The 26,669-nt window shown below is 39.6% G+C and overlaps 1 protein-coding gene across 3 annotated transcripts in view; it reads left to right on the top strand.

Annotated features, from left to right (window-relative positions):
• Positions 1-824: 824 nt before the first annotated feature.
• Stac (SH3 and cysteine rich domain) overlaps positions 825-26,669 on the top strand; it is a 142,516-nt gene continuing 116,671 nt past the window's right edge. For all 3 annotated transcript variants that reach the window (XM_070006575.1, XM_070006576.1, XM_070006577.1), the window contains exon 1: positions 825-987. In XM_070006575.1, the coding sequence (XP_069862676.1) occupies positions 874-987 (114 nt within the window). In that variant the 5' untranslated portion in view covers positions 825-873. The remainder of the gene's footprint in view (positions 988-26,669) is intronic.

The raw sequence follows: 26,669 nt of genomic DNA on the forward strand, positions 1-26,669 counted from the left end.
ATTTTCTATTAGAAAATTGGCAAAAAAAAAAAAAAGAAAGAAAGAAAGAAAGAAAGAAAAGAAAAGAAAAAAAAGAAAAAGAAAGAAAAAATTGGCGAGGGAGTTTTGCACTAATGGGGGAGGTGAACGCATCTTGCCACACAGTGGGACTAAATAGTAACGGAGGGGGAAGGCAGCCGTGCTCAGGGAGATACCGGGAAGAGCAGGTGCTCGTATTCTATCTGTGCTACCTTAGATCAAAGCTCCATGGGGAAAATCCTATTGCGTACGAGTCAGGGATTCCCTTATCCTGCTGTCTAATACTGAACCCCACTCACAGCTTAGTTAAGTCACATCTGATTTGTTATTTTTTTAACCAGGCATGAAGCAGTTGTATCGGTGGTCCCTCCAGGCCATGCCATTCAAGGGTTTTCTATCCTTTCAGGTTTGGTTTGGATTTTCACTTCTCCAACTAAACAATCACTCCCAACCCAGAGCGAGTGGGCGATGCCCGGTGCCCACCCGCCCCGTCTCCCCGCGTGGCCGCGCAGCCCCGCCCCAAGCCGCTGCGGGTCTCCTGCCTCCCTCCTGTGAAGGGTGGCAGTCACACTGTGCGATCTCCCCCCGTACGGTGGCCGTGGGCGGGGCGGGACAGGCTCTGTCCCCGCCCGTGGAGGCACTGGGGAGGTGGGCAGGGCCCAGGGAGGTGGGCAGGGCCCGGGCCGGGAAGGCAGAGGGGCGCACGCCGCCGGCACGCACCCGCACCCGGTAGCATGGATGTCCCCAAGACCCGGAGCTGAGGGGAGCGCCGGGGACGGGGCGGGGGGCGCGCAGAGGAAGGTGAGCCTGCTATTCCTCAGGGGGAGGGTCTCCACACCGTTCCGCGTGGCCACGATGATCCCTCCCAGCGGCACCCGAGAGGACAGCGTGGACGGACTGCCCCGGGAGGCGGCACCGAGCACGGAGCAGCCGCCCTCTCCTGCGTCCACCAGCAGCCTGGAGTCCAAGGTACGCGCGCGCTTAGCCCAGGGCAGAGCCCAGGTGCTCTCTCCCTGTCCCTGCCACCTCTCTTCCTCCGACCTGGCGCTGGCATGGGGGAGCTAGAAGGTGTCCCTAGCTTTCCCTTGAGACTTGAAGCGTCCGGCAGGACCCATTTCCTACCCTGCTGTTGGACTGGTCCCGGTGGCCCCAAGGCTTTGCGCCTCGCTTCTACCCTGGGCGTGCCTGCCAGTCCAGTGACTCCTGGTTTCTTGGGGCTGACAGGAGGTTTGGCTGTCCTGTGCTTGCAACCTGCTTGTGTGTCCTGAGCTCCTGTTCTGTATGAGGTGGGTAAGGAAAGGGGAAGGATGGAGACAGTCCAGAGATACTCGCAGACAAGCCTGGGCCCACCCTGGGCCAGCAATGGGGTGTCCTATCTGAAAGGTCTCAGAGACCTCATGCCTAACATCATATCCCAATAGTTGAAAATATGCGTTTATATATGCTTGGCAAAGAAAAGCACTGCGTCTGCGAGAAAAGTTGGTGTTCCTCTTGTGGAAGTTAATACTCTTTAGAACTTAACGCTTGCCTTTAAAAGAATCACGCTAACACACTCACACATGCACACACACACACACACACACACACACATACACACACACACACACACAACCCCGCAGCTCCGTCAACTGTCACTATTTTACTTCCTCTGAAACTTGCGTGGGTGCCAGGCACATGTTTGGAAATGTTGGAAGAGGATCAAGTAAAATGTGGCTGCCAGCAGCCACACGATGCCGAAAGGCAACTCATCTGGGAGCAGAAATCACAACGTGGGGTTACAGTTCTATGGATCCTTTTAAGTACAGAGCCCCTGGCTCTTTGCTCAGAGTTTGCTGTGAAAACCCAAGGCGTTTTTGCCATGTGAGCAGTTCTTGTGTGATGGCAAAGGAAAGAAGGAAACCCCCTCCCCTAGATGGGATTGAGGCAAGGGAAAAGGCAACATTGTCTCCTTGCAGGCTCATCTCAGGTAACCAGTGGCAAAGTTGGGTAGCAAATCACAGCCGACCGTGGCTTTGGGGATTTGGTGGGATGTTGGGTCCAGTCTTGTGATATTAGCCATCAAAGATGTTCATCTAACACAGAAAACTTTGCTTTGCTCCTTCCCACTCTCTCTTTCTCTCTTTCCCTCCTTTTTGCTCCTGCTCTCTCCTACTAATTACTGACTATCTGATCTTGGCATCTTTTCCAAAAGTCAGCTGGAAATGGAAGCAGAACACCCCCTCCCCTCCTCATCTTCCAGGATCCTTGTGAGGAATGTGTGGGATTTCCTAGTTTCCATCTTGGGGAGGGCTATGGATTCTGCTTCCTCTCTTCTTTCTGAGATGAAGCAAATAATCCCTACTAGTCTGCCTCAGCTCAGCATCCCTGGTGTGCATGCACACTGCAGCCCCAACTCCCTCAGCAAGAGGAGCCCAGTGCTCATCACCAGCCATCAATCCCCAGAAGTGACATAGACATTTCAACAATGATGTAGTACTGTGAGGGAGTGTAGGTCAAAGTAAGACTGAGACTGGAATTCAACTTTTGGAGGGGGGCCTGCTGCTCTGCAGTAGGTGTGTTCTGGAATAGCCTTAGCATTTGAATAAAAGGCAGCATGGTTCAAACACACTGTATGGATTCGCTATTTATAGATGTCCTAATGTAAATTATTTGGCAAAGCAAAACCTTATATGCAACACCCATAATTATTCACCCATTTATCCAACTTATGGTTTCTGATGGATATGAGTCAGTTTTCCTCAAAGTGGTCTGTACACCTGATGTGTGTTTACACATTCTTCCATTTTCTGTCATGGCTGAGTCACCTTAGTCAGTGGAGATGAACTCTGGAGGGACCCATGAATCCCAGGAAGTAGAACACAGAATAGTGCTCCCCAGTGTGATTTTTTTCTGGATGTGGTTTTTATGATTGTTTTAATGGGCTCCCTGCCTCCCAAAAGAGACCTGAACTGCTGGCATGCAGGAGCATGTAGTCGCAGGGCCTAAAGCATGGAAAAGGAGCAGAGAAAAGCTCCAGTCCTTCTACCGAGGAAGGCGCATTGTGGAGCTCATTGGTATTTATGAAGCTCTTCTTCCTGAAGAGAAGAACATGGTGGGAATATACTAGCGGCATTGGTAATCTCTCCACCTGACTCTCCTCTGAGGCAGTTTCAATTATCAAAATATGAATATTTCCAAATAAGCCAAAATAAATTTTAAGCATGTCACTACAAGGACAAGTAAGTGAGGTGATGCATATGAGAATTTGCTTGATGTAATCATTGCACATTGGAGACATATCACATTGTACTCCAGAAGTAGAGTATAATTATGATCTCTCTCAGTTTAAAATATAGAAATTTAAAGAAACTCATGGACTAAACATGGTTCAGGTCCCTTTTGACATTAAATTCTATCATGAAAGTTTAAAAAGTCTCTTGCAAGACTAGAGATGAGACTCAAGTGGTTGAGGACCATCCATGAACAAAAAGTAAACAAGAGACTGATGTGTTGAGTTCAAGCCCTGGTATATTCTGTACTCTCCCTCTCCCCCCTCTCTCCCTCCCTCCCTCCCTCTCTCTCTGTCCCTTTCTTTCTCCCTCCCTCCTTCACTCTCACACACACAAATACTCATACACATACACACACAAGCTAAAATCATTTCAGCTGGGTGCCTGTAGTTCACACCTGTAATCCTAACTACTCAGGAGGCTGAGATCTGGAGATCTGATTCAAAGACAGCTTGGACAGAAAAATCTCTGAGGCTCCATCTCCAATTACCATAGTAAAATGCCAGGCTGGAGGTATAGATCAAGTGGTTAGAGTACCAGTAGGGCATAAGACCCTGAGTTGTAGTCCAAATACCAGCACACATACAGAGAAAAAAGGAGTCTTAGAAAACTTTTAAAAGTTACTTTAAAAAAAAACTATTTTTCTCTGATTTAAGAGTAAGGAATATTCTGTGAATGTTGGAAAAGCCCAAACAAAAATAAAGAAAAAAAATCATCCTGTGGTTCACAATCCAGAGACAAATACCGATAGCATTTTGATCTGTATTTTACATCTTTTTTTCTTGTTTATATTTGCACAGTGGCATTAACACTAGTGGGCACCAATTGAAAGCTTACTGTGAGTCAGGCACAGCCTTAATCTTCATCTTAGAAGAATCTGCCATGATTTCCATGTTACATCTAGGGAAGTGGGAGCTCAGGTACCCAAGCCCAGGAGCTTAGCTACACAAGATCTCATCGTGAGTCTACTGACACAGACAAGAGCAGGGCCCAGGCAGAATGGCTCTGGAACCTAAACCCTTACCCTCCCACAATTATCTTTTTCCTGAACACTGTTGTCCCTTGACCCTGTCGACTGCTATTCTAAGGATTGTACATGCCTCTCATTCACTTGCCACAGTGCTGTGCCTTCTAAAGAAACCCTTAAGAAATCAATCAGACCGTAGACCACTCTCAAGTGAAATGAGCACTAAGAACCAACTCTTGGCCAGCATCTTTGCAATAGCGATTGCCGCTTTTTCTCCTAAAAGTGTATTGATGGAAGGAATTAAATGGAGTATCACAGAATCATCTGGAAAATGAGATTATGACAGACTGTCTGGATTAGAGTGTCTATAAAATGTCATAAAATATCTAAAACATGTATATATAAACTATCAGAGGCATATAAAATACATAAACTATCTCCAGACCTAAGGTGAGCATATAAAAATGTCTCCAGAAGTTAATTTCTTCTGCAAATTCTTTGAAAGGATAAATAATAAAGTATTAAAAAGGGAGACACTACAGATTACCTGTTCTAGGTAGTTTTTTAAATTATGGATCACTGTATTAAAATTATTTTATTATGGAAAATGTCAGTATACACAAAGGAAGAAAAACAATATAATCATCACAGAACATTAGGTCTTTACTGCTCAATTATTTACTTATAGGTAATATTGTTTTACATATTACTATCCCACCAACACACACACACATACACACACACACACATACACACACACACGCATGCATGCACACGCGCGCGCACACACACACACACTGCCCTCTCCCTCCGCCCAACAGGAGCATTTTCAAAATTTCCAGCCATCAAATCATTTCATCCAGAAATATTTCAAACTAGTTGCACCTCTAAAGGTATCTTTTGGGAAACTTGACAATGATGCCATTTAAATATAATCCAGGTGGGTTTTTAAATCAAAAGGTCAATATATTCTATCTATATCTTCTCATACAAGTCACTACCCTTCTCTGGGACCCCATTTCTGATTTGAGAGAGAGAGAGAGAGAAAGAGAGAGAAAGCACTCCATCAATGGTGTTCAGAAAATATGTGAGCAAACAAAAGTAGCACTGCATTCTAAGTCATATATAGGAAATGATTTAAAGTATACATTACAACCATAAAGGACATGCATACCCTTCATTATTTAGTCTCTCTATCTTTCCATCTCCTTCTCTTTCCTTCTCCACCTTCTCCTTTCCTCTCTGCGCTCTCTGTTGCTCTATCTCTCAGAAGCGGAGTTCGAAAAAGCATAGTGATTTATCTGAGTGGCACAGATAGTTACTTACCCCTAGCCAAGAATCCTTTCTTGGGCTTTGAATATCCCAGTATGATTTTTCTTTCAGCTAGTTCCTGTAAGCACATGTAGCAATGTCATGTAATCTAATTGTGGTTTTTCCTTTCATTAGTTGAGCTGAAAAAGCTGGAAAGCCACTAATGCACCCCACGCCTTTATCTTTCCACTAGCTATTCCAGAAAGGCCATAGCCTAATTTATTTTCTGAGTGCCAGACAGAGATCACTGAACCAAAGAAAAATGTCTTGCTTCACTCTCTCCCTTGTCTCCATAAGCGACTTTTCCCCCATTGACTTTTTGACAGCACAGAAAGCTTTTGATGATCTAATGTGAAGGCTTGATATTGATGCCTTTGACAACACTTATGGACCCGAGGCCCCAGTCTGAGGATGCTGGAGGGATTATAGGCTTTGAGGTCAGATAGATAAGAGTGCAAAACCTCTTCTCACCAATTGTCACCACTGAGACAGTGGGCAAGTTGCTTATTGTCTCCCAGCGTGGGCTTCCTCCTCTCTAGAGTGAGGATGCTAACACATGGTTGGCATGGTGACACCTAAGAAGTTGAACACAGTTAATGTGCTATAGGCATAAAGCACTGTTTATTTTCTATTTTTGTTTCAGGATGGGAGACTTCTACCATGTAGCCAACCCCCAAATGCCATCAGTGGAGTATTTTTACAATGGACTTTCAATAGTGTAGCAATTTTCTTTCTTTGGACTCCTAGTTATGCTCTCTGACTGCAGTGAGATTTCACCCCAGCTACTTTGCATCCCCTAGACTCACCAAAGTGTGACTTTGTTTTTGAAAGTGTTCTATGAGCCATCCACTGCCTCCAAGGAGTTATAACCATGGCATTCTTACACATCAAGGTTCTTGCTAAACCTAGACTACTATCTAGCCTAAGCCAAAGCAGACCAAACCCTGACTTCGCATCTTAAACCTCTGAGAAAGGGTGTTGAGTCCTGAAATCAGCAACTATTTAGCAACCACCTGCTTTCTGCCCAGCATTTCCCACGCATGAATATGAAGCTCTTACTGAAAAAGAGGTTAGCTTCTACTCAGGACAGAGGGGAAATGAAAGGATTGAATTGAATTCAAATCATATGGGGCATCTAGGCTATAATCCTACATCAAAATCTTGGCAAGCAGACAGACATCAGGTTATTTAAAGTTTCCTTGGTGAATTCCTGTGCAGCTAAGGTTGAGGAACACTGGTGTAGATTTAAATACTGTAGAATGTCCAAAAAGCAAGATTTAATGTCTCTTGCCTTCTTTCCATGCCAACCAAGATACTAGAAAGAATCATTTCCTACTTAAACTTCAGTCCAGAGGAGTGTGGGGTTGGCAAAGGGGGCCTGCTTTTCTCTCTTGTTGAAAGTATGGCTCAAAAACATCTACCTCTACGAGGTTGACTATATTCTGGGAAGCCCAGAAAATATAAAGAAAGAAAATCCCATTCATCATACATTCTCTCAGAGATCAGGATTGTAAAAAGTTTTGCTGTATTATAGATACATTTTCTTTCTTATGAAGAAAATTGTAATCATATTCCCAATGTGTGCTTCCACCTAATCTTCTACATATACCCACATTCTTTTTTTTTGGGGGGGGTGTCCGGTCATGGCACCTGAACTCTGGGCCTGGATGCTGTCCCTCAGCTCTTCAGCTCAAGGCTAGCGCTCTACCACTTGAGCCGCAGCGCCACTTCGGCTTTTTTTTTTTCTTTTTGCTTATGTGGTGCTGGGGAATCGAATCCAGGGCCTCATGCACGCAAGGCAAGCGCTCTATCACTGAGCCATCTTCCCAGCCCCACCCACATTCTTAACTAAGCAATAATATGAATGTTTAAAACAGTAGAATGTTGCATTCCGTTGTTCTACCAAATCAATTTCACCAGTCTCTTCTGGTTTCAGATGGAACATCTTTCCCTAGCTTTCTCCCATTGGAAGCTGAAAAGACATTGCAAGAGAGGGGATACAAGAGAGGGGTGGGTGGATGAAAAAGACAACCAAGGGCAAATATAGGTATAATGTTCAATGTGATAAAGGAAGTGGGAAATGGGAAATGAGTCTGGAGGAGGGAAAAGATGGGATGGGGAGAATGATGGACAAAGTGACTCTGAACAGGAAGCACTGGATACTTAGATGGACACATTCAATTTTAAAACATTTATATGCTCTGTGAACTTCAGAATATACAATAATTATATGTTGGCTTTTGGGGAGGAGGGGCTTGTTTCTTTTTTTTTTTTTGTACCAATCTTAGAACTTGAACTCAGGGCCTGGGCAATGTCCCTAAGTTTCTTTTGCTCAAGCTAATGTTCTACCACTTGAGCCACAGCTCCATTTCTGGGTTTTGGTGAGTGGTAGTTCATTGGAGATAAGAGTCTTACAGACTTTTCTGTCCAGGCTTGCTTCAAACTGCTATCCTCAGATCTCAACTTCCTGAACAGCTAAAAATATCAATATGTACATCCTGATGTGTAAGAATTTATGTATTACTAATTGATCCCATGGGAGACACTAAAGCTGGGTTAAACATTTCTGGGTTATTTTACTTTATTCACCTTATCCCAGTGACCTCAAGAAATGTTCTATTAGCCTTTGTCTTTCTTAACAAATGTTCATTGAAATGTAAGATCATAATTCCAAATGCTTACCATATTAAGATCACAGCTTCTTGAAGTCTGAAACACAATAAATTTTTGATCTGTTTGCATAAATCACAAAGTAGAATGTCATCAGTGCCTCAGATTCTCCCTCATGCACTTAGTCTATTCTACAGAAGGCAATGTTCTTCTAACAGCATAAATGACATTTGCTTGTTTGTGAACTTTTGACAAATGGAATCATACATTATGTACCATTCTAATACCTGGATTCTTCCGCTCAACATGCTGTCATGAGATTCATCTGTGACATGGCACACAAACATTGTTTTTATTTTCATTGCTGTGTAGCATTCCACTGTAGGAACAGAGCATAGTTGAATTACTTTTTATATCTGCCTGTTTTGAGTCATGCTGCTATGAGCATTTTTGTGCATATATTTTGTGTCATATAGGAAGTATTCTGTCAGGGAGATAACTAGGAGCAGCATTAATACTCAGAGTAAGTACCTTCAACTTTTCAAAGTGGTCATATCCATCCATAGCCCCATCACTAATAGATAACTGTTCAGCTTCTCCATGGGTTACCAATACTTGGGATTGTCTATCTTGCTCATTTTAACTCTCTCATGGGTGATTAATGGTATTACAATATGATGTTAAGTTGAATTTTCCTAATTAAGTATATCAGCTGTTGATATATTTAATGGTTCAAACCTGTCCTTTGTGTTTCTATTGGGTTATCTGGTTTTCTTAGCAGGCATTCTTCATTTCTTATAATACAGTTCATTAATTTCCTCCTTTTATAGCTCTGCTTTTCAATGTCGAGCAGAGAACATCAGTGTGCATCTCAAAGTCATGAAGGTACACACCACAGGAATGTACCTTTTACAGGTAGAAATGCAGTCCATTTGTAATTGCTTTATTGATACGATGTGAAGTAAGGGTCAAAAATCTCTTTTTTAATTTAAGTTTTGTATTCTCCTTAAGTAGTTGTACAAAGAGGTTTCAGTTTGGAATACCAGTTTGTGAGTACAGTGCATCATTCTCCCCATCTCTCCCCACCTCACCCATCCCCTCGAATTACCTCACTCCATTTTCACCTATGTACATTGCCTATTATGTTTACATTCATCTACCCTTTCTCTCTCCATTTGTCTTCAATATTCCTTTTTGACTGAACCACTGTTTTTGCCATCACCACTTAGACTATAGCTATGTGAAGGTTTCTGTCCTGCCCCATAGGTATTCTTGTCTATCTTTGTTCTGGTGTGGCACAGTCTAAGGCAGGGCTTTATTTAAAAGCTAGAGTAAGTCCTGCAAGCTTTAGTCTTCTTTGACTAAACTGATTTTTCAATTCTTCTGGCTCTTTACACTTCTGCGCATTTTAGAATCTCCTAATCAATTTCCCCAAAACCACCTGCTAAGATTTTGATTGGGATTATATTACATCCATTGGGAGACAATGGATGTGTTTATTATACCAGGTCTCCAGGTAATAGATCTCATTCTAGAGTATCTGCTTTTATCAAGTCCTCTGAAAATAATTGTTATTTTTTTTTTAGTTCAGGGGTTCAGTTTAGGACAACTCTTTGTTTCATCGATGTAAATCTCATATTTATGTGAAAGCATGTCTGTGATTATGAATACAAAGGTAAATTATTTTGTTTACTAATTTTGCCACGTTAGGTCTAACCTGAGTTGTGAGCATTTTGCTTCTGGTCCAGTCACTCTTTTTCAGATTATTTTCTATGTAGTAATCATCAAAACACAATCAGCAGGCCTGTTGTACTGTGGCAAAGTATGTATAACATAAGCTCCCCATTGAAACACTTGAAAAGTCTGGTGCAAAGTAGTAACCATCACTGCCATCTATCTCTACAACTCTTTATCCCCTGTGGACTCTATTCATTCGACATGAATTCTCTAGTCCCTGTTCCTTCAGACCCTGACAACCACACATCTACTTTCCTTCTCTATAAGTATGACTACATTCTACAAAAGAATCTGATAGTATTTTTCCTTTTATTTTACCCAATGTCTGCAAAGTTTAGCCATGTTGTGCCATATATGAGAATTTCCTCCTTTTTAACAGCTGAACAGTATTTCATCACACATGTATAAATTTATATTATACATATATCATATATCACTTTTTTTAACCCATCCATGCATCGGTAAACACTTCTGAGCTGGGTGGGCACAGTCATACCTGACTATAATCCCAGCTACTCGGGAGGCGAAGATTTCAAGTCTGAGACCAGCATAGGTAAAGTTAACAAGATCTTATCACAAAACCCAAAGGACTGTGAGTTTTATGTGAGAGAGTGCTTATAAGAGGCCCTGGTGTCAATCCAGTACTGGAGAAAAAAATAGACACTTGTGTTTTGGGGCTACCTTTTTGGCTGTTACAAATATTACTGCTGTGTAAATAGTATACAAGCATGTGTTCTAATCCTTTCCTTTATTTCTTTTGAAGAATTAGTGGGTCATATGGTAATTTCATGCTTAATTTTTTGAGGAATTGCTTCCAATTTCTCCACATCTTCACCAACACCTATTATTTTCTAGGTTGGTTTGATTTTGGGGTTTTGGTTTTTGCTTTTATTATGAGTTTAAGTGCTATCACATTGTAGGTTAAGCTTCAGTTTCCCTAATGTTTAATTCTAATAACATCTATCTATGTGTGTATTGATACTTTAAAAATCTTTATTTATATTTATATGTATTACAAACATTTATCCAGATCGAATACTTTCCAGTTTTGTTTATTGCATTTCAATAAATTATGTATTGTAACACATTATGACATATTACATGTTACAATCTATTACATTTCAACATTTCCTTTTTCATGGAATGTCCCAAACGTAGTTGAGTACACATTCTTCCTTTCATTTATATTTAGGAAATGTTCTCCACTCTGAGAGCAGAAAAATACTAATACATATGTTTCTCTAGGGCCTTCCTATATACATTTTATTTTTTATCATCTTAATATATCTAGAATTTATGTCATTATGAGATATGAAAGAAATCTATTTTTTCCAAATGATTAATCAGTATTTTAAAAATCATTTCTTGAACAATTTATTCTTTCTTCCTTGATTTGAAATGCTACATTTATTATGTAATAGATGGTAATATGTGCTGGCTTCTCATTTAGAGTCATCTGTTATATTCTAATGACTTGTAAATTTATTTTTACACTTAGATCTCCCCTGTACAGTACTTTTTACATGGCTACTGTGTTTAAACTATTGTAGCTTTGTAATACAGTCTGATAATTCATAACACCAACACACTCTTCAGTGTTTTATTATCTATCTATACTTGTTTTGTTTTTCTCTCAGGTTATAATAATACCTTGGTTAAAACATCCTTTGTGCAAGAGAACATTCAAAATCTCTTCTTCTGACTTTTCAAAATATGTAAAACATAATCTGTAACTCTAGTCACCCTACTAAGCAATAGTTCACCAGAACGTCTTAGTTCTATACAATTACAATTTTGTACATTGAAGAAATGAGAATAAACATTTGAGAAAGAAGATATGCTTATCTTGATTTAGACTTTATACAATATATACATGTATCAAAATATTACATGCTGTTGCAGAAATATGTGCAATTTTATATACATTTGTATCAGATAAAAGTTAAAATTTCCAAAAGAAAAAAAATGAATAATATGTTGAAAGTAATTGCATGCAACTTCTAAGATCATTTAATGAAATCTTAGCAATAATGAGACTTCTTATCCAGACATATCATATATTCGCTTAGTTTTCAAACATTTTTTAATATCTCTCCTTGATGCTTGGGAATTTTTAAGTATATGCATCATTTTTATCTATTTATATATGCTATATTTTTATATATTTATATTTTTAATTTTATTTTTATTTAATTACATTCATTCACTGAGGAAGGTTTCTTTTATCTGTCTTTTCATTTCTCATGGATTACCAGTTCATAGCCTTGTGCATTTGGTAATATATATCCATTTCCTACTGGTATTTTAAAAGTCTTTATACTTATATGTATTACAGAATATATATATATATATATTCTGCTTAATTCTCCATTAGTCACTTTCTTAGTATCTGAATCTGTTGGGGTCCTAAACCAAAATACTGAGAACGGTGTGTTTAGTTCACAAACAATAGCAACACATTTCTCATAGATCTGGAGCCTGGTGGGCCTGCCTTTCCTCTTGATGCCTTCTATAGCTGCTCCTCTCCTGGAGCCAGGGGCAAGCCAGCTCTGTGGGGCCTCTTTTATATGGACACACACCCAGTCACAAGGGTTCCTTGCTCATGATCTCATCTCCAAAGGCTTTACCTCTTATTACCATCTCGTTGGTGTTGGATTTCAGCAAATGAACTACTGGAGGGGAACAAGCATTGGGGACATAGCCCTGCGTATTTCATACTCCAAGTTACTAGTATGAATCATTTCTTTTATACTTTCTAACTAGTGACAGTTGGCATTTAGGAAACTCACGGTTACCACCCATCTCTCTGGAAACCACCAAAACCACACAGAGATATAGCTCATGATGCTCTGAAAGTTCAACATCAAGACAAATCTGCTTCCAGCAATATCCTGTTGTAAAATCCCCCTTCTGCACAAATTCCAAGCTTCCCACTTACGTCCACAATTAAAAGTGAGACTAACTTTTCTGTATTAAAGATAAGTAAGATGCCTTGCCTACTAAAAATATGCCAGGACTGGATACGAAGTAGTTTCAAATGACTCTTTGGCAAGTATTGGAGTAGTCATGTGGTTGGATTTTGGCCTTTGGCCTCTTTATCTGATGGATAGTATTAATAGATATCCTAATATTAAACTCTTCTGACATTCCTGGAACAAGTCCAACTTGGCCATGAGGATTTTTTTAAATTAACTCTTGAGCTTTCGTTGCCAAGATTTATTATTTTTGCATCCATATACATATAGGAGACTACAATATATCTGTCATTTTTGTGTTCTTGGTAAGACTATTTTAAAGACAATGTCAAGTTTTTGAAGGAAAAAAAAAACTGATTGAGAAGATGCCTATGGGTAAGTTGTTTTAATTTCCCTCCGTGGGACAATTTGTAGAAACCAGAATGAATCTCTTCTTTGAGTGTGTTGGGGGTAAATGTTGCCAATAATATATAAACCTAGCACCTGTCTTAAAATAAAAATGGAAAACATTTTTTCTGTTTTTTTATTCTGTTCTATTTCATTCCAAATTGGCTTGATTCAATTTTGTTAGTTTTTGTTTTGCCAGAAAATTGTCCATCTCATGTAATTCTTCATAACAGCTCTGGATGTTTGTATCAGGAGAGCTATAAGACCTTCCTCCAAGCTCAATCTCATTCCATCTGGTCTCAAGAAGACATCTTTGGGGCTTTCATCCCAGAAACACTCCCTTTTGTAGCTCTCTATTTCTGTATAAATTGATCCTTCAGATCTGGATCTGGAATTAGGAGCATTAAACATCAGTACTCAGATCTCTACTTTACGAAGAGAAAGAACCCTCTGTCCCTTCCTCCTAAAACCCTTTGTCTTTTGTATTTTGTATTTCCTCCTATTGCTCCTGTGTATGAATGTGTACTGAACTCTGGGCGCATGCTCTTGTTCGTTTCTTTCTCTCAAGACTGGTTTAACCACCATAAGTCCTGCCCTAATCTTTGGTGTGTCAAATGCCCTGGCTTAGACCATAAATATTTCTCCTCCTATAATCTCCTTCCTCTTCCACCTTCTATGCCTATCTCCAACTCCAAGAGCATTTGCAGGACTTTGTCCACATCAGAATGGATCCTGTCCTTTCCAGAATCTCACTTGCAAGCTTGCCGCCCCATGCCTGCCATCTGGTATCTTTCCAGGCCATTCCCTGTAGCACTGCTGTTCCACTCAAGCATGAACTTTATTATACCAGTAAGTTCTCTTCTCTGATCTTCACTTGTTTAAAAACAAAACAACAATAACAACAACAACAACAAAAACTCCTCAGAGCCAAACTGGTGGCTCATACCTGTAATCCTAGTTACTCCGGAGGCTGAATTCTGAAGATCAAGGTACAAAGCCTGTGCAGGCAGGAAAGCCTCTGACACTTGTACAGAAATGGGACAGATAAATGAAGAAGAGAGGAAGGGAAGAATGAGGTTAAGAATTCAATGTATAGTCTACAAAATTAAGAAGAGTGAGGAAAAGGTGGGTAGGGAAGGAATGGTTGAAAGGAGTGATGATCATAAACTGCTTTGTTAAATGGCAACTTCTTTGTATAACTACTTAAAGATAATTTTTAAAAACATGTCGTGGGAAAAAAGAAAACTGGAGAGATCAGACAAAAGTCTTAGAAGTGGACAGAAAGGCTTAGGTTTGTAAGACAAGGATACAAGTTGCCATTTATGTAATAGTGAAGTCAAAGATGAGTTAGCATGAAAACCACTTGAAGCCAGAGAGGTGAGCAATCTCATCTTAAATGACTACAGAGAGGAAATAGGAAGCCAGAGAAAAGAGCAGATGAGAGAAAATGCAGACACGTACAGAGTCTAGTTCCTACTTGGAGCCAACTCCTCAGAATCAGAAAGGAAAAAAGTTAGAGTTCAATCAGGAGGATCTTTACCTGGCTGCTCATCTATTTAAAGTGAACAAGCACTGTAATTTAAGAAAGAATCCAAGCTCAGAGCTAAAAATCTCAGTGGAGTGGACAAGAAGTATCAAGAATCACAGCTCTTAATCTCACAGTTTGTAGAATCTCATAGCTTTGCTGTGTTGCTTTCCCTGTAAGGGACCCTTTGCCATCAAGACTGATTGTGAGCCCCAATAATCTATATTCAAGTCTACCTGTGAGTCAAGAAGGTAAAGTAGGCCAGCTCCAGCCAATGAGGAAACAGTTGTTTTGGCCTCTATGATACAGGTCATCTCTTTATAAAACTGAAAACCAGCAAAGGGTCAAGTAAAAAGGTCTTGGACGAGAGTAATTTTCTCTAGTTAGAGAGTTTTTCTGGAAAATATAGCTACATATATGTGTATATATGCACACAATACAAGAAACTTCTCTGATCATCATTTTGATAAAAGTCTTTCTTTCCTAACAAATCTTATTCTAAAAGCACAACTCCCCACCTTGGAGATTAATGACTTTTATGAGATTGCATGGTTGATTTCTTTTACTTCATTTATTTTCCAGCATATATTCAACCAAAATTTCATCAAGCAAAGTATATATGACTTAGATATGCATGTGAAAATCTTAATTATGTATTGAATTTAGCCTTTGCTAGCTTGCTTTTGTATTAGAAAGTCAATCGTTCGACTAGATAGAATTTCTTGTTCCTCAGACGCTGGACTTGATGGGTTATCAGAGAAGTAAGTCGAGTTTTTGTCTTTTGGTGTTTTCTTGTATTTTGTTTTTATATTTAGTACTTAGTCTGGTAGATCTTTCAGTATTTCCTAAGTATTTTCTGGTTGTTGGCTGAATTTCCCATAAGTCATTTGATGTTTCTTAAACCTTTTTAAAAAAGCAAACCTATTAAGCTGAATTCACTGGCACCTGTTCATTTAATAAATGTTGCTGGATAATTATTTTGTGGGTCTGTCAATTCACTGGTAACCATCTTCAATGACCTTGACTTGGTAATGGACAAGAAATTCCCAAGATCAAGTTTCATTATTGTCAGTTTCTATGGAGTAGATTTTTTTAGCCGCTATCCAACTTCTATCTCTTCTGTTCAGGAATATGTCCTACACATGAAAGTAATCAGAATAATGTTCTATGAATAAGTTACAGGAAGCAAAAAAAGGGGAAAATCCAGCTTACAAAATTAAAATATGCTACCTATGATTCTACTCATCAATACAAGAAAGGATCTGATGTAAAACTCTTATTGGACTACAACTCAAGCCACTGAAATTTCTCAAATGTGCCTATTTTTAGTGACTGCGAATGCTTTTTCTGGATCATCCAAGTGCCTGTAATTTCATGGATTTTATGAATTTGTCCAAGGAAGATATATATCCTCTTTCCTTTGTTATTTGTTGATTTCTTCTTATGGTTAAAGTTATTTTGGCAGGGCTTCTTACATAAGCTGTCTGCTTCTAATGACTTCTCCATCTACCAAACTGAAAAAAAATCCATAATTGATTTTTTTCTAAATCAATCATTTTTTTCTAAATCACTTATGTTGGCAATTGTGTTAAACTTGTATATCAGGAGCCTGGAGCAAAATGCCAAGCCATCTAATTTCATGATCCTTCCTGTTTCTTAATTGGACCTTTACTTATAAGTCGGTCCAGAGCCTGATGGGACAACTTCTCAAAGACTCTGGATCTTGCCCAGGCATCTGTTTTACAGACATTAGATAGCAGTTACAAGACAGAAGGAAACTCATGAAAGTGTCAGGTTTGACCATGACCCCCCTGGTCAGACTGAAATGCCACCTGCTAGTACATGAGCATTGTAATAAGACTATATTTTAATGTCATCTACAAAGATACGGTCTTTTTTTAAGTGAAAGCAAAAGAAAGAAGGAAAAGATGGAAAACAGATAGAAGGAAGGAGGAAGGGAGACAAAGGGAAGGAAGAGAGAGAGGGAGATGAACGGAGGGTGAAGTGAAGGAAGGAATTTCATATAGGACTGGCCTGAGGATGCCTTCTTCCGGCATATGAGCTGCAGTAGCTGCAAAAAGTATGAATTTTGTTGTTTGTTATCTCTTACCTTATCTTAAACCAGAGCATGTAGTGCATGGAGGGTATCCTCTCTGGAGAAACAGATGAGGAAGAGAAGCAGGTTGAACAAGAATGTGGTCTCACCCAAAGTTTCACCTCAGCCTGATCACATCCCAGGACTCTGGAGCACAAACACAACGCTGTTTCTGTCTTAAGCAATGTGATTTTTAAACTTTGTAATGGTCAGGTCTGACCTCAGATGGAAAGTCCCATTCATTAGTTGAGGGTAGCTCTGAAAGAGCAGAGATCTGTGAGCCAAAGCAGCTGAGGAATAGGAACAAGGCCTTGGGAGCATATTACTTACCCGTCCTGCTCTCCCAACATATTCACTTTCTGTTTTTCATGCTCCAAAATTTGGAATTTTGTAAATAGTTTTGCTAAAAGATAAAATCAGATCAGTAACCAGGCCTGGTGGCACACACCTCATCCCAGCTCAAGAGGCTGAGATAGAAGGATTTCAAGATCCAGACCAGCCTGGGCAACAAAATGAGGCCCTTTTTCAAGAAACAGAAATAAATAAGCTTAGTACAGACTGATAAACCCCTCCTTGACAGAAAGTGTATATCTACTCTGCAAATGAGGTAGTCACACAACTAATTGTTTACCCACAGGTTATTTGGAGGACAGGCCGTTCTGCAGACATTCCCTCCACCTTAGGTAAGAGGTCTGGCTATAGCTTCTGGCACTGCACAGGTAGCCAGAATTACTATGGGCCATCCACAGCATGAACCAGCCATTTGCCATATATTTCTTATGTTTAGCACACACACACACACACACACACACACACACACACACACACACACACACACACACACACACACACACACACACACACACACACACACACACACACACACACACACACACCAAAAATAAAGCCTGAGAGTTGCTTTCTTTCCAAAACCTTGCAGAAGGGTACCTTAGGGACCATGACAGAAAATAGCAAGTGTGTCAGGTTGGAGCTCCAGTTAGAAATGCCACAGGGGATCCAAGGGAGCCCCCACCAGCTGCTGCTGTAGGAACTTGAGCCGCAGTCATGCTGTGAATGTTCAAGTCATGACTGGCCAGAGCTCCTCAGGTTGCTGTCCTCAGGAACCTGATTCTTCTTTGCCTACTGGAAAGACAGTAACATAGATTCTTGAATTGGATCACAGTATGCCTGACCAGCTGCATCCTTTGTAGGGGCTAATGCATAGGAAATACCTCCTTGGTCACGTGGTTTGTTTTTTAAGTTTACATGACAGTCACAACAATGAGCATTAAACCAAGCTCAAGGTCCATTAAATGTAAGGCCTGTGCATCAGCCCAATCCCCATGGGATAGCTTTGCAGAGGAAAAAAGGGGCGGGGGAGGTGGGAATGGGAGGAAAAGGATGGCCATTTCATTTGGGCATGCTGGACAAAGTGATGGAGGTACATCATTTTCTTTAGTACTCTTTGCACAGAAGAGGCTGAGGCTCGGGACATTAAAGCAGGAGGGACATTGCCTTGCTGCATTCACCTGGCTGATGCATATTCACATTGAGATTCACTTCTGAATCTCAGACCCTGTTTGTTAACATTTTTACATCCACATTACTGAAGCAATAAAGGCTTGTAGAGGCACATTCATAGCTGTTTTCAAAATATTTTCACTGCAAGGCCGAAGAGTGAGTAAACATTTGATAACAAGTGCTTTTTTGGGGGGTTGTGTGTGTGGCCATGTGTCTGTGTGTCTGTGTCTATGTGTGCTTAGTTTGTGTTTGTTTGTGCTCATCCTAGCCAGGGCTTGAACTCAGGACCTGGGTACTGCCCCTGAGTTTTTTGTTCAGTGTCTGTGACTGGGATGATGATGATAAGAAATGTAAATGTAAGATGAAGTAGGAAAGTGAAAGGACAGAGGGGAAAGGGAACAGTGAGTACTAAGAGAGAAAAAAGAGACAACAAGGAGAAGGGAAGAAAGGAAGCACGTCCTGGCCAGTTTTTACAGGCCATTTTACAAAGCTTGTTTTATTTAACTTCACAACAACCTTCTCAAACATGTTCTGCTTTTACAACCACTTTGTAGATGTAGAACAAGAAGCTTAAGTTCCATAAACTGCTGACGGCTGAAGGCCCAGGGTTTATACAAAGAACCTATAATGTTAACCTAGGAAGACACTCAAAATATACTCTGGGGCAAGCCAGAGGAGCAGATTCCACGATGATCCCAGACTTTGTAAATCATAACTGCAAGAAAATAACAAAAATTAGTCAGTTCTACTCAAGAATAATAAGGAGAGTGAATGAAAGCATCTAAATCCTTTATTTATTGGTATTTATAGAGGTCTTCTATCTGCCTATGAGGTTTTATTTTTTCCTTTCCTTTTTTTTTCCTTTTTTTTTTCTTTTGGTGCCATTCCTTGGGTTTGAACTCAGGGCAAGAACAGTCACTAAGCCTTTGTGTGTGTGTGGGGGGGGTTGTGGGGCCTGAACTCAGCCTGGGTACTATCCCTCAGCTCTTCAGCTTAAGGCTAGTGCTCTACCACTTGAGCCACAGCTCCACTCCTGGCTTTTTCTGCTTATGTGGTGCTGAGGAATCGAACCCAGGGCCTCATGCATGCAAGGCAAGCTGTCCACCACTGAGCCACCTTCCCAGCGCTCACTAAGCCTTTTTATTAAGCACTGGCACTCTACCCCTTGAGCCACAGTTCCACTTCCAACTTTTTGGTGGTTAATTGGAGATAATGTCATGAAATTTCCTACCTAGGCTGGCTTCAAACTCAGATCTTAGCCTCCTGAGTAGCAAAGATTACAAGCAATGAGCCACCAGCCTGCCTACACATTTCTACACATATTTCCCAAAGTTAAGCCTGTGTCAGTCTCTCAACTCAAATGATTCCATTTAGAGCCTTCCCACAGAAGACTCCCATCCCAGCTATGTTGAAAGCAAAGCTAGTGGTTCATTGTTAGGTATGAACAGACAACTAAAGCCTGAATGCAAAGGGCACCTTGCATACACCAAACAACCAACCTAGAGAAAAGAGAAGTAATACATGGAGTACTCATAACTAACTGCAAACTTTTAGAGAGATTCAAGAATTGGGACCATACCAAAAAACTGGCTTCAATTTCTTTTTAAGGAAATCAACAACCAATCTGTGAATTTTTGGAAAAAAAATTATAACTTTTCATGTATTGATTAACAAACAATTTTTAAGTAGTCAGTTCAAGGTCTGAAAAAATGGACAAATTTGAAGACTGAATCCCTGAAATGAAAGATAAAGTAGAGATCACCTAACAAATATGATATAGGATAAAGAATATATAAAAGGATTCCATTGTGTATATATATATGCCACATTTTCTTGATCCATTCATCTACTGGATGGTATATATACACAATGGAATTCTATGCTTCCATCAGAATGACATCACCCCATTCATAAGGAAGTGGAAAGAGTTGGGAAAAAATATTAAGTGAAGTAAGCCAGACAAAGGTCAGTGGTTTCTCTCATTAGTAATAATTAGTATATGTCTAGGACGTCTTGTCCTAGCAGAAGTTCACAATAACTCAATAGCTATGTACATATGACCATATAAAATGATGCTAATCGAAATGAACTCCAAGATTTGTTGTTGTTGTTGTACTGTATGAAGTTATTTCTTTTTTCTCTCATTTTTTCCTTTTTTCTTTTCCTTTGTTTTATCCCCTGATGTTACTGTTTTTTTTTTTATTTTCATACTCTATGTGTGTGTATGTGTGTGTGTGTGTGTGTGTGTGTTTGTATATATGTTTATCTGATTTGAAGAAGGGAAGGAGAATAATAAAATGGTGAGACAAAGGACAAAGGGTGAACAAACAGTGATATTCACAGATACCATGTTGGAAATGAAGTTTACAACTGGGGGGGGGGGTTGGGAGAGAGAGAAAGTGGGAGGAAAATGAGAGCTGGGGTGGCAATGTTTGACAGAAATGTTCTCATTGCCTTACTTATGTAACTGTAACCCCTCTGTAAAACCTTCACAATAAAATTATATATATATATATATATATGTATATATATAAGGGAAGGTTCTGGACATATTGAAATAGCTATAGTCAGCTAGTCATCTCCACTGAAGCAAAATGCCTAAAACAGAGATGAGCAGATAAGGAAAGAGAAATAATAAAATTAAGAAAACAAAATTCAAACAGGAAAAATACAAGCAAAAGAAAATTGGATTTATGTGTTCCGTTATAAAAGGGCTCAATACATACCAAGCAATTTAAGGCCAACTATAGAATGAACAATGAATTTGAAAGTAACCCTAGCAGAGCACAGTAACATTTGTAACGGAAAGGATAGGGAATTTTTCTCAAAGGTCACCAGAAATTAAGAAATAAATGACCTTCTCATTATGAGAATCAGAGAGGCAGCAGACAGAGACAAAGTCAAGGGCATCAGCATTTAACATTTCGAATAGAAATTGTGCTCAGTCTGGAGCCCAAAATCGAATCACTTGGGTGGTTCTGAGGGAGAAAGTACATTGGTACAAATTAAACCCTGGGAAAAGCATTTCAAAGATGTTGTATTAGAAATATGTCTCCTTGGTCTCAGAACCAAGGAGAATAAGAGTAAAACAGCTCAGAATATATAAGAAAATGTAATTCCCTACTTCAATTAAAAAAAAAAGTCTACAGTGATTCCAAGAATTCAGTTCAAATTTCTGATGATGAAAATATTCCCAATAAAGTAGGATTTATTCACTTACAGGAAGAATACACCAAAAATGTAGCCATTAATCACAAGTCTTGGAAAGTGAAAAATAAGATAAAAGGCATTCTTGCCCATGTTGCCCAACGTTGTTCTAGAAATCTCACCACAGGAAGAGATAAGCATGCACCTGTATTATAGACAGACATTATTATCAGCTTCTGTGGAAGTCTTTTAAAGTAATCAATTGTAACTTTTATGACTAATAAGACAACTCCATATGCTCTGATTGCAAATTACATTAAGTTTCTTTGCACCAACAACAGTAACTCTGACACCCCTAAGAATATCTCTAACAAGAAATACGTAGGTCTAACAAGAAGAAACGGGCAAACATTACATTAGAAAGAATATGAAAAAAGTAGAGAGACATGGAAATTTTTAGAAAAGTAGAATTACATGACATAGTTGCCAATCCACCATAAATAAAGTTTTAATGAAATTCAACCACACTCATTTGCTTATTTACTGTTAATCTAAGGCTGCTATCATATGACAATGCAGAATAGAATATGAGTGACCTCAGAGCTTAAAATCATTTCTATTTGAATTCTTACAGAAACAAAATTGCCAACTCCTGCTGTGTGTCATGTGCATCAGATCAACATAGAATTGTAGATGAATGCTCAAAAACATAATGTCCAGATAAATGAGTCACACGGACTTGAGCTTGAATCTTGGCTATTCCAGTAAAGTTATGATCTTTGAAACATTAACTGCTCCAAGCTCAAATGGGCCTCATACTACTTCCTTTTCAAGGCTGTGGTAAGATTTACATGAGGGCACATTAGCCAAGACAAGCACAGTACTCTGATGCACACGGTGTGTTCATTCAAACAGTTGTATGATATTTTAAGGAGAACAAGAGCTAAACTGCATTCCACTTAACTCTCTGAGTGAACTAGATGATAGCAAACAAACCAAACATCTACATCCCTGCCAGAAGTTCAAGGCCTGCTGCATAAATGTGGCAGACATGCTGATGGTTCTCAGAGGTGTCATGTTCTGTATTGCTGGCTTGGATTCTAATTAATTAGAGCAAGCCAGATACCATAAATGAGGAGTGCTGTGACTTGGAGGTGACAGCTAATCTGTCATAGCTCTTCCAAATTCCATTTCATTAGCAGGTGTAGTCTTGCTACAGGCCAGCTCCAGAACACCAGAGCCACTATTCCAGATCCAGATTTATAGTCGCTGTGAATTTGGTGGAGCCTTTAGCTTCTTGATATGAAATCCCTCACTAAAGTCCCTGTGCTTAGTGTAGGTAACACCTTAGTGTAGGTAAAACACAGATCTATTTATTTTTGGTTTCTGTGGGTCAGGCGTATGGGTAAAGGTTAGGTGGCTCCTCTGCTTAGCATCCCTAGGAAGCTGAACCTGTGAGGTCAGCCAATCTTACATGAAGCTTTAGGAACTCTTCCCAACTCACTGGTTGCAGAAAGAACTCGTTTCCTTGAAGCTGTATAGCTGAAGTTGCCATTTTCATGCCAATCAAGTCCAGGGAAACTCTCAGTATCTAGAGGTCACTTCAGGTCCTTACTATGTCCCCCTGCCTCCTGACCCTGCTCCTGGCACATGAAAGTTGTCAGTCTGTAAGACTGACAGCATAGTTGCACTCTAGTCTTCTTGGATTGAATCCTGTACAACTAACAATCCCAGCGACTTACTCTTAAGATGGGGTGTGAATAGGGTATGAGCGTCTATCGTACGATGTAATCTAGTCAGTGGAGTATGAGCCTATCATGATGTCAGTGGAGTATGAGCCTATCTATCATATGAGTTAGCCTAGTCAATGCATATGAGCCTATCAATCAAATGCACAATTCCTGCCTTTGGGACAGTGTGTACCTCTTCTCCCAAGTCTTCTCTTAGTCTTCCGCCATCTTTTCTCCTCCTTTTACCATTAGTCTAGTCGTGATCATTCTCCACCAGGGGTCTCTGTGTGCTTAAAAACCCTATTGTCTGTCCTATAACCATTTATTTCACTTTTGATTTTTGAAATTAATTGATAATATTACTCTGGTAGCCAACCCTTCTCTGTGTAGCGAATTGTCAATCCAAGCATCAAAGAGGAAAATCCTGATTGGTCTAAAAATCAAATAGAATGACTTCATTCTCTTGCCACTAAGTGACCCAGAAAGGTTGTTATTTACAATTCTGGCCATTGAGAACTAAGGAATTCTAATGGTGAGCAGATATGGAGGAATGTTCCATCACTCTTCTGCTGTTGAATATTTGTATGTAGGCAGACATTTTTTTTGACTATGAATTAAACCAGCTTTAAGTCAGGGAAAAATGATTAAAAGAACCTAGTCCTTAGTGATATTAGTCTGTTTTACTGAATTCACCATTCCTAGAGTCATCTTCTTAGGACTGAGTTCTTCATGGCACCATGGTGTCATTGTTCAAGCCAGGTTGAAAATGGATTTCCTAATCCTTGCCATTTTAGTCACATAAATGATTGTGAATATGTACATATCAATCTTCAATTGTGGCATCCATCATGGTGCACAACGAAACATAGACAAAATACTGTGATTCCATTGTTTCACCTACTATGTAGGGGATGTTAATAACGATGATCATGATGATGTCAATAGTAATAATGATGACAACAATAGACAAGATCTGCTGCTGGCCATAGAATAACGTCAGTGTCACCAGTAAGAAATTTGCTAAGTCCATCACCCCTCATTTTACTGAACAGCTTCTAGATGAATAAAAGCATAGGACTGATAGATGTCTGTAGCCTTTTAGGTTGTTTATTTTGAAAGAAAGTATGCCAGTGACCAACTTTAAGGGGCTATTAAAGATTTTTATATTAAGACTTTGTATGTATCTAGAAAGCCTTTGTACTTCCTAAGCGGGCACTCTACCACTTGAGCCACTCCCAGCTCAGTTTGCTCATAGTTGTTTTTCAAGTAGGATCTCATATTACGCCTTGGCTAGACTGGTGCCCAATCTACATTTCCCACATGGCTGATATGACCAGAGCATATTCCTGCACCTAGTTTGTTTTATTGATTGAGATCTGGATCTCAAAGACTTTTTACCTGGGCCAGCCTCAAACCACAATCCATTTGATCACTGCCTGCAAAGGAGCTTGAACTATCTCTCTCTCCTGGCTAGTATGAAGAGCATGATTAAGCGAACCTTTCTAATCCAAATCAGAGAAGCAGAATATTCCAAATAAGCATGCAAATCAAGCTTTAAGGAGGCAAATAAAGCTCATGCTTAATCTCCATGATAGTTGCACCAATCCTGTCAAGGTTCCCAATATAAAATGAGATCTCAGTGCTGTTGTTTTGTTTTTGCCTTAAACATGCAACCCGGAAATATAGATGATGTAAACTGATATCCTAGAACCAAAAAGCCAATTGTGCCCATCAAAGCTTAGTTTGTAGTTGTAAGAACAAGACATCTGGCTCAATACAGTGATTATGACTTGAAAGTTGCCATGTACCTACCAAACCCATCCATGTGCATCTCAGGGAAAAAGAAATAGAGAAAGCAAGTCATGCTTTAAGTGACTAAGGCAAAATACTTCAGGTAAATGGCTACATAAAACCAAACAGAATAGACATTTAACTGGTAAAGTCTGTAGAACCTGGACGTGGTACATTTCTCTTTTATACAAATCAATACACGTACCAGATAAAACTAGGGCATTGTACAAACCTCAAGAGGAGTCATATTGCTTGCGATAGATTAGCAGTAAGTCTCCAAAAGAATTTACTTTTTCCTTCACTTTAGAAGGTGTATGGAAATGAGAATCAGAGCTAAGGATCATCCCCAGTGGTCTATTTTTAGAGAAAATGATTCGCTAAGGATATTTGTCACTCATTGGAGGGGAAAGCAGGCTGTGAGCCATGGCAGGCCCTGGGTAACAGCCAGCTCTTCAAAGAAAGAGAAAATAATCTCTCCATTCTTAAAAATGCACTTTTGAAAAAGCAACGTTATCACATACAAAGGCAGAAGAGACAGGTAGTGAGGGAATGAGAGATTTTCAGTATATATACATGTGCATTTATGATGAATGCCGCTAGTCTTTTTGCTTGTAAGCTTATCAATCAGTGCATGACTGTGCAGTGGGTTATGTGTGTCTCTATTGCACAATTTTGTGAATATAAAATAATCAGTTAATACTTATGGGATTGATGCCATGTCCCAGACTGTATGGAGAGGTTTATAAGGATTATCTCTTTGAATTATCTCAATGGCCTACATTTTCCATTCACATATTGGTTAATAGAGCTATTAGAAATCAAAACCAGGATTCAGATCCAGCAGCTGTAACCACCTACAAGAATTGACTCTCCAGGGCCCTATGTCACTTACCACATTGCACAATAACTATGTTTGTGTGTCTGTTTATATGCTTTTGATTTGTCTTGGAGAAATTTTTTTTATTAAATAAGTTTTTTATTTTGAAAATACTGTACAGAGGGGTTGCAGTTACATGAGCAAGGTAATGAGTACATTTTTTATCCAGCATTGTTGCCTCCTCCTTTGTTTTTCCCCTACCATCCCGTCCCTCATCTTGGAGAAAAATCTTAAAGCACATCAGTTCTTTTGATTTTCTACATTAAGTCAGTACTTCACTCAGGCTGATAATTAACCAAACAAACACAGATATGTGTTTTGTAACACATTGATGTGTTCAGCAACAAACTGAGATTGAAAAATTAAAATCTTAGGGAGCAGTAATTCCTGATTGATCTTCGTCTTCATCTAAAAATATGTCTTTTAATCCCTACAGTTCACTCTGGTGCCTTGTGCTATGGCCTCAGGCTCAGGGAAACAATTAAGTGTGATGTTTAAGACTGTATATCAAGTGAATTTGAACTCTCCTTACTCCACATCTTCACATGGATGTCTACTAGTCTCTTGAAAGTCAACCATAAAAAAATTGCATATTATCTGTCCCTGATATGTGTGGGATGGCTCTTCACACTGCCATCTCAGTAAATGGCCTTTCTTCCAATGACAACAGAACAAGTCAGAAACCATGGACTCACCCTTCACTACTCAC

Source organism: Dipodomys merriami, unplaced genomic scaffold (genome assembly GCF_024711535.1).
Source record: "Dipodomys merriami isolate MVZ:Mamm:240054 unplaced genomic scaffold, mDipMer1.0.p SCAF_7, whole genome shotgun sequence".
NCBI classification, from domain to species: Eukaryota; Metazoa; Chordata; class Mammalia; order Rodentia; family Heteromyidae; genus Dipodomys; species Dipodomys merriami.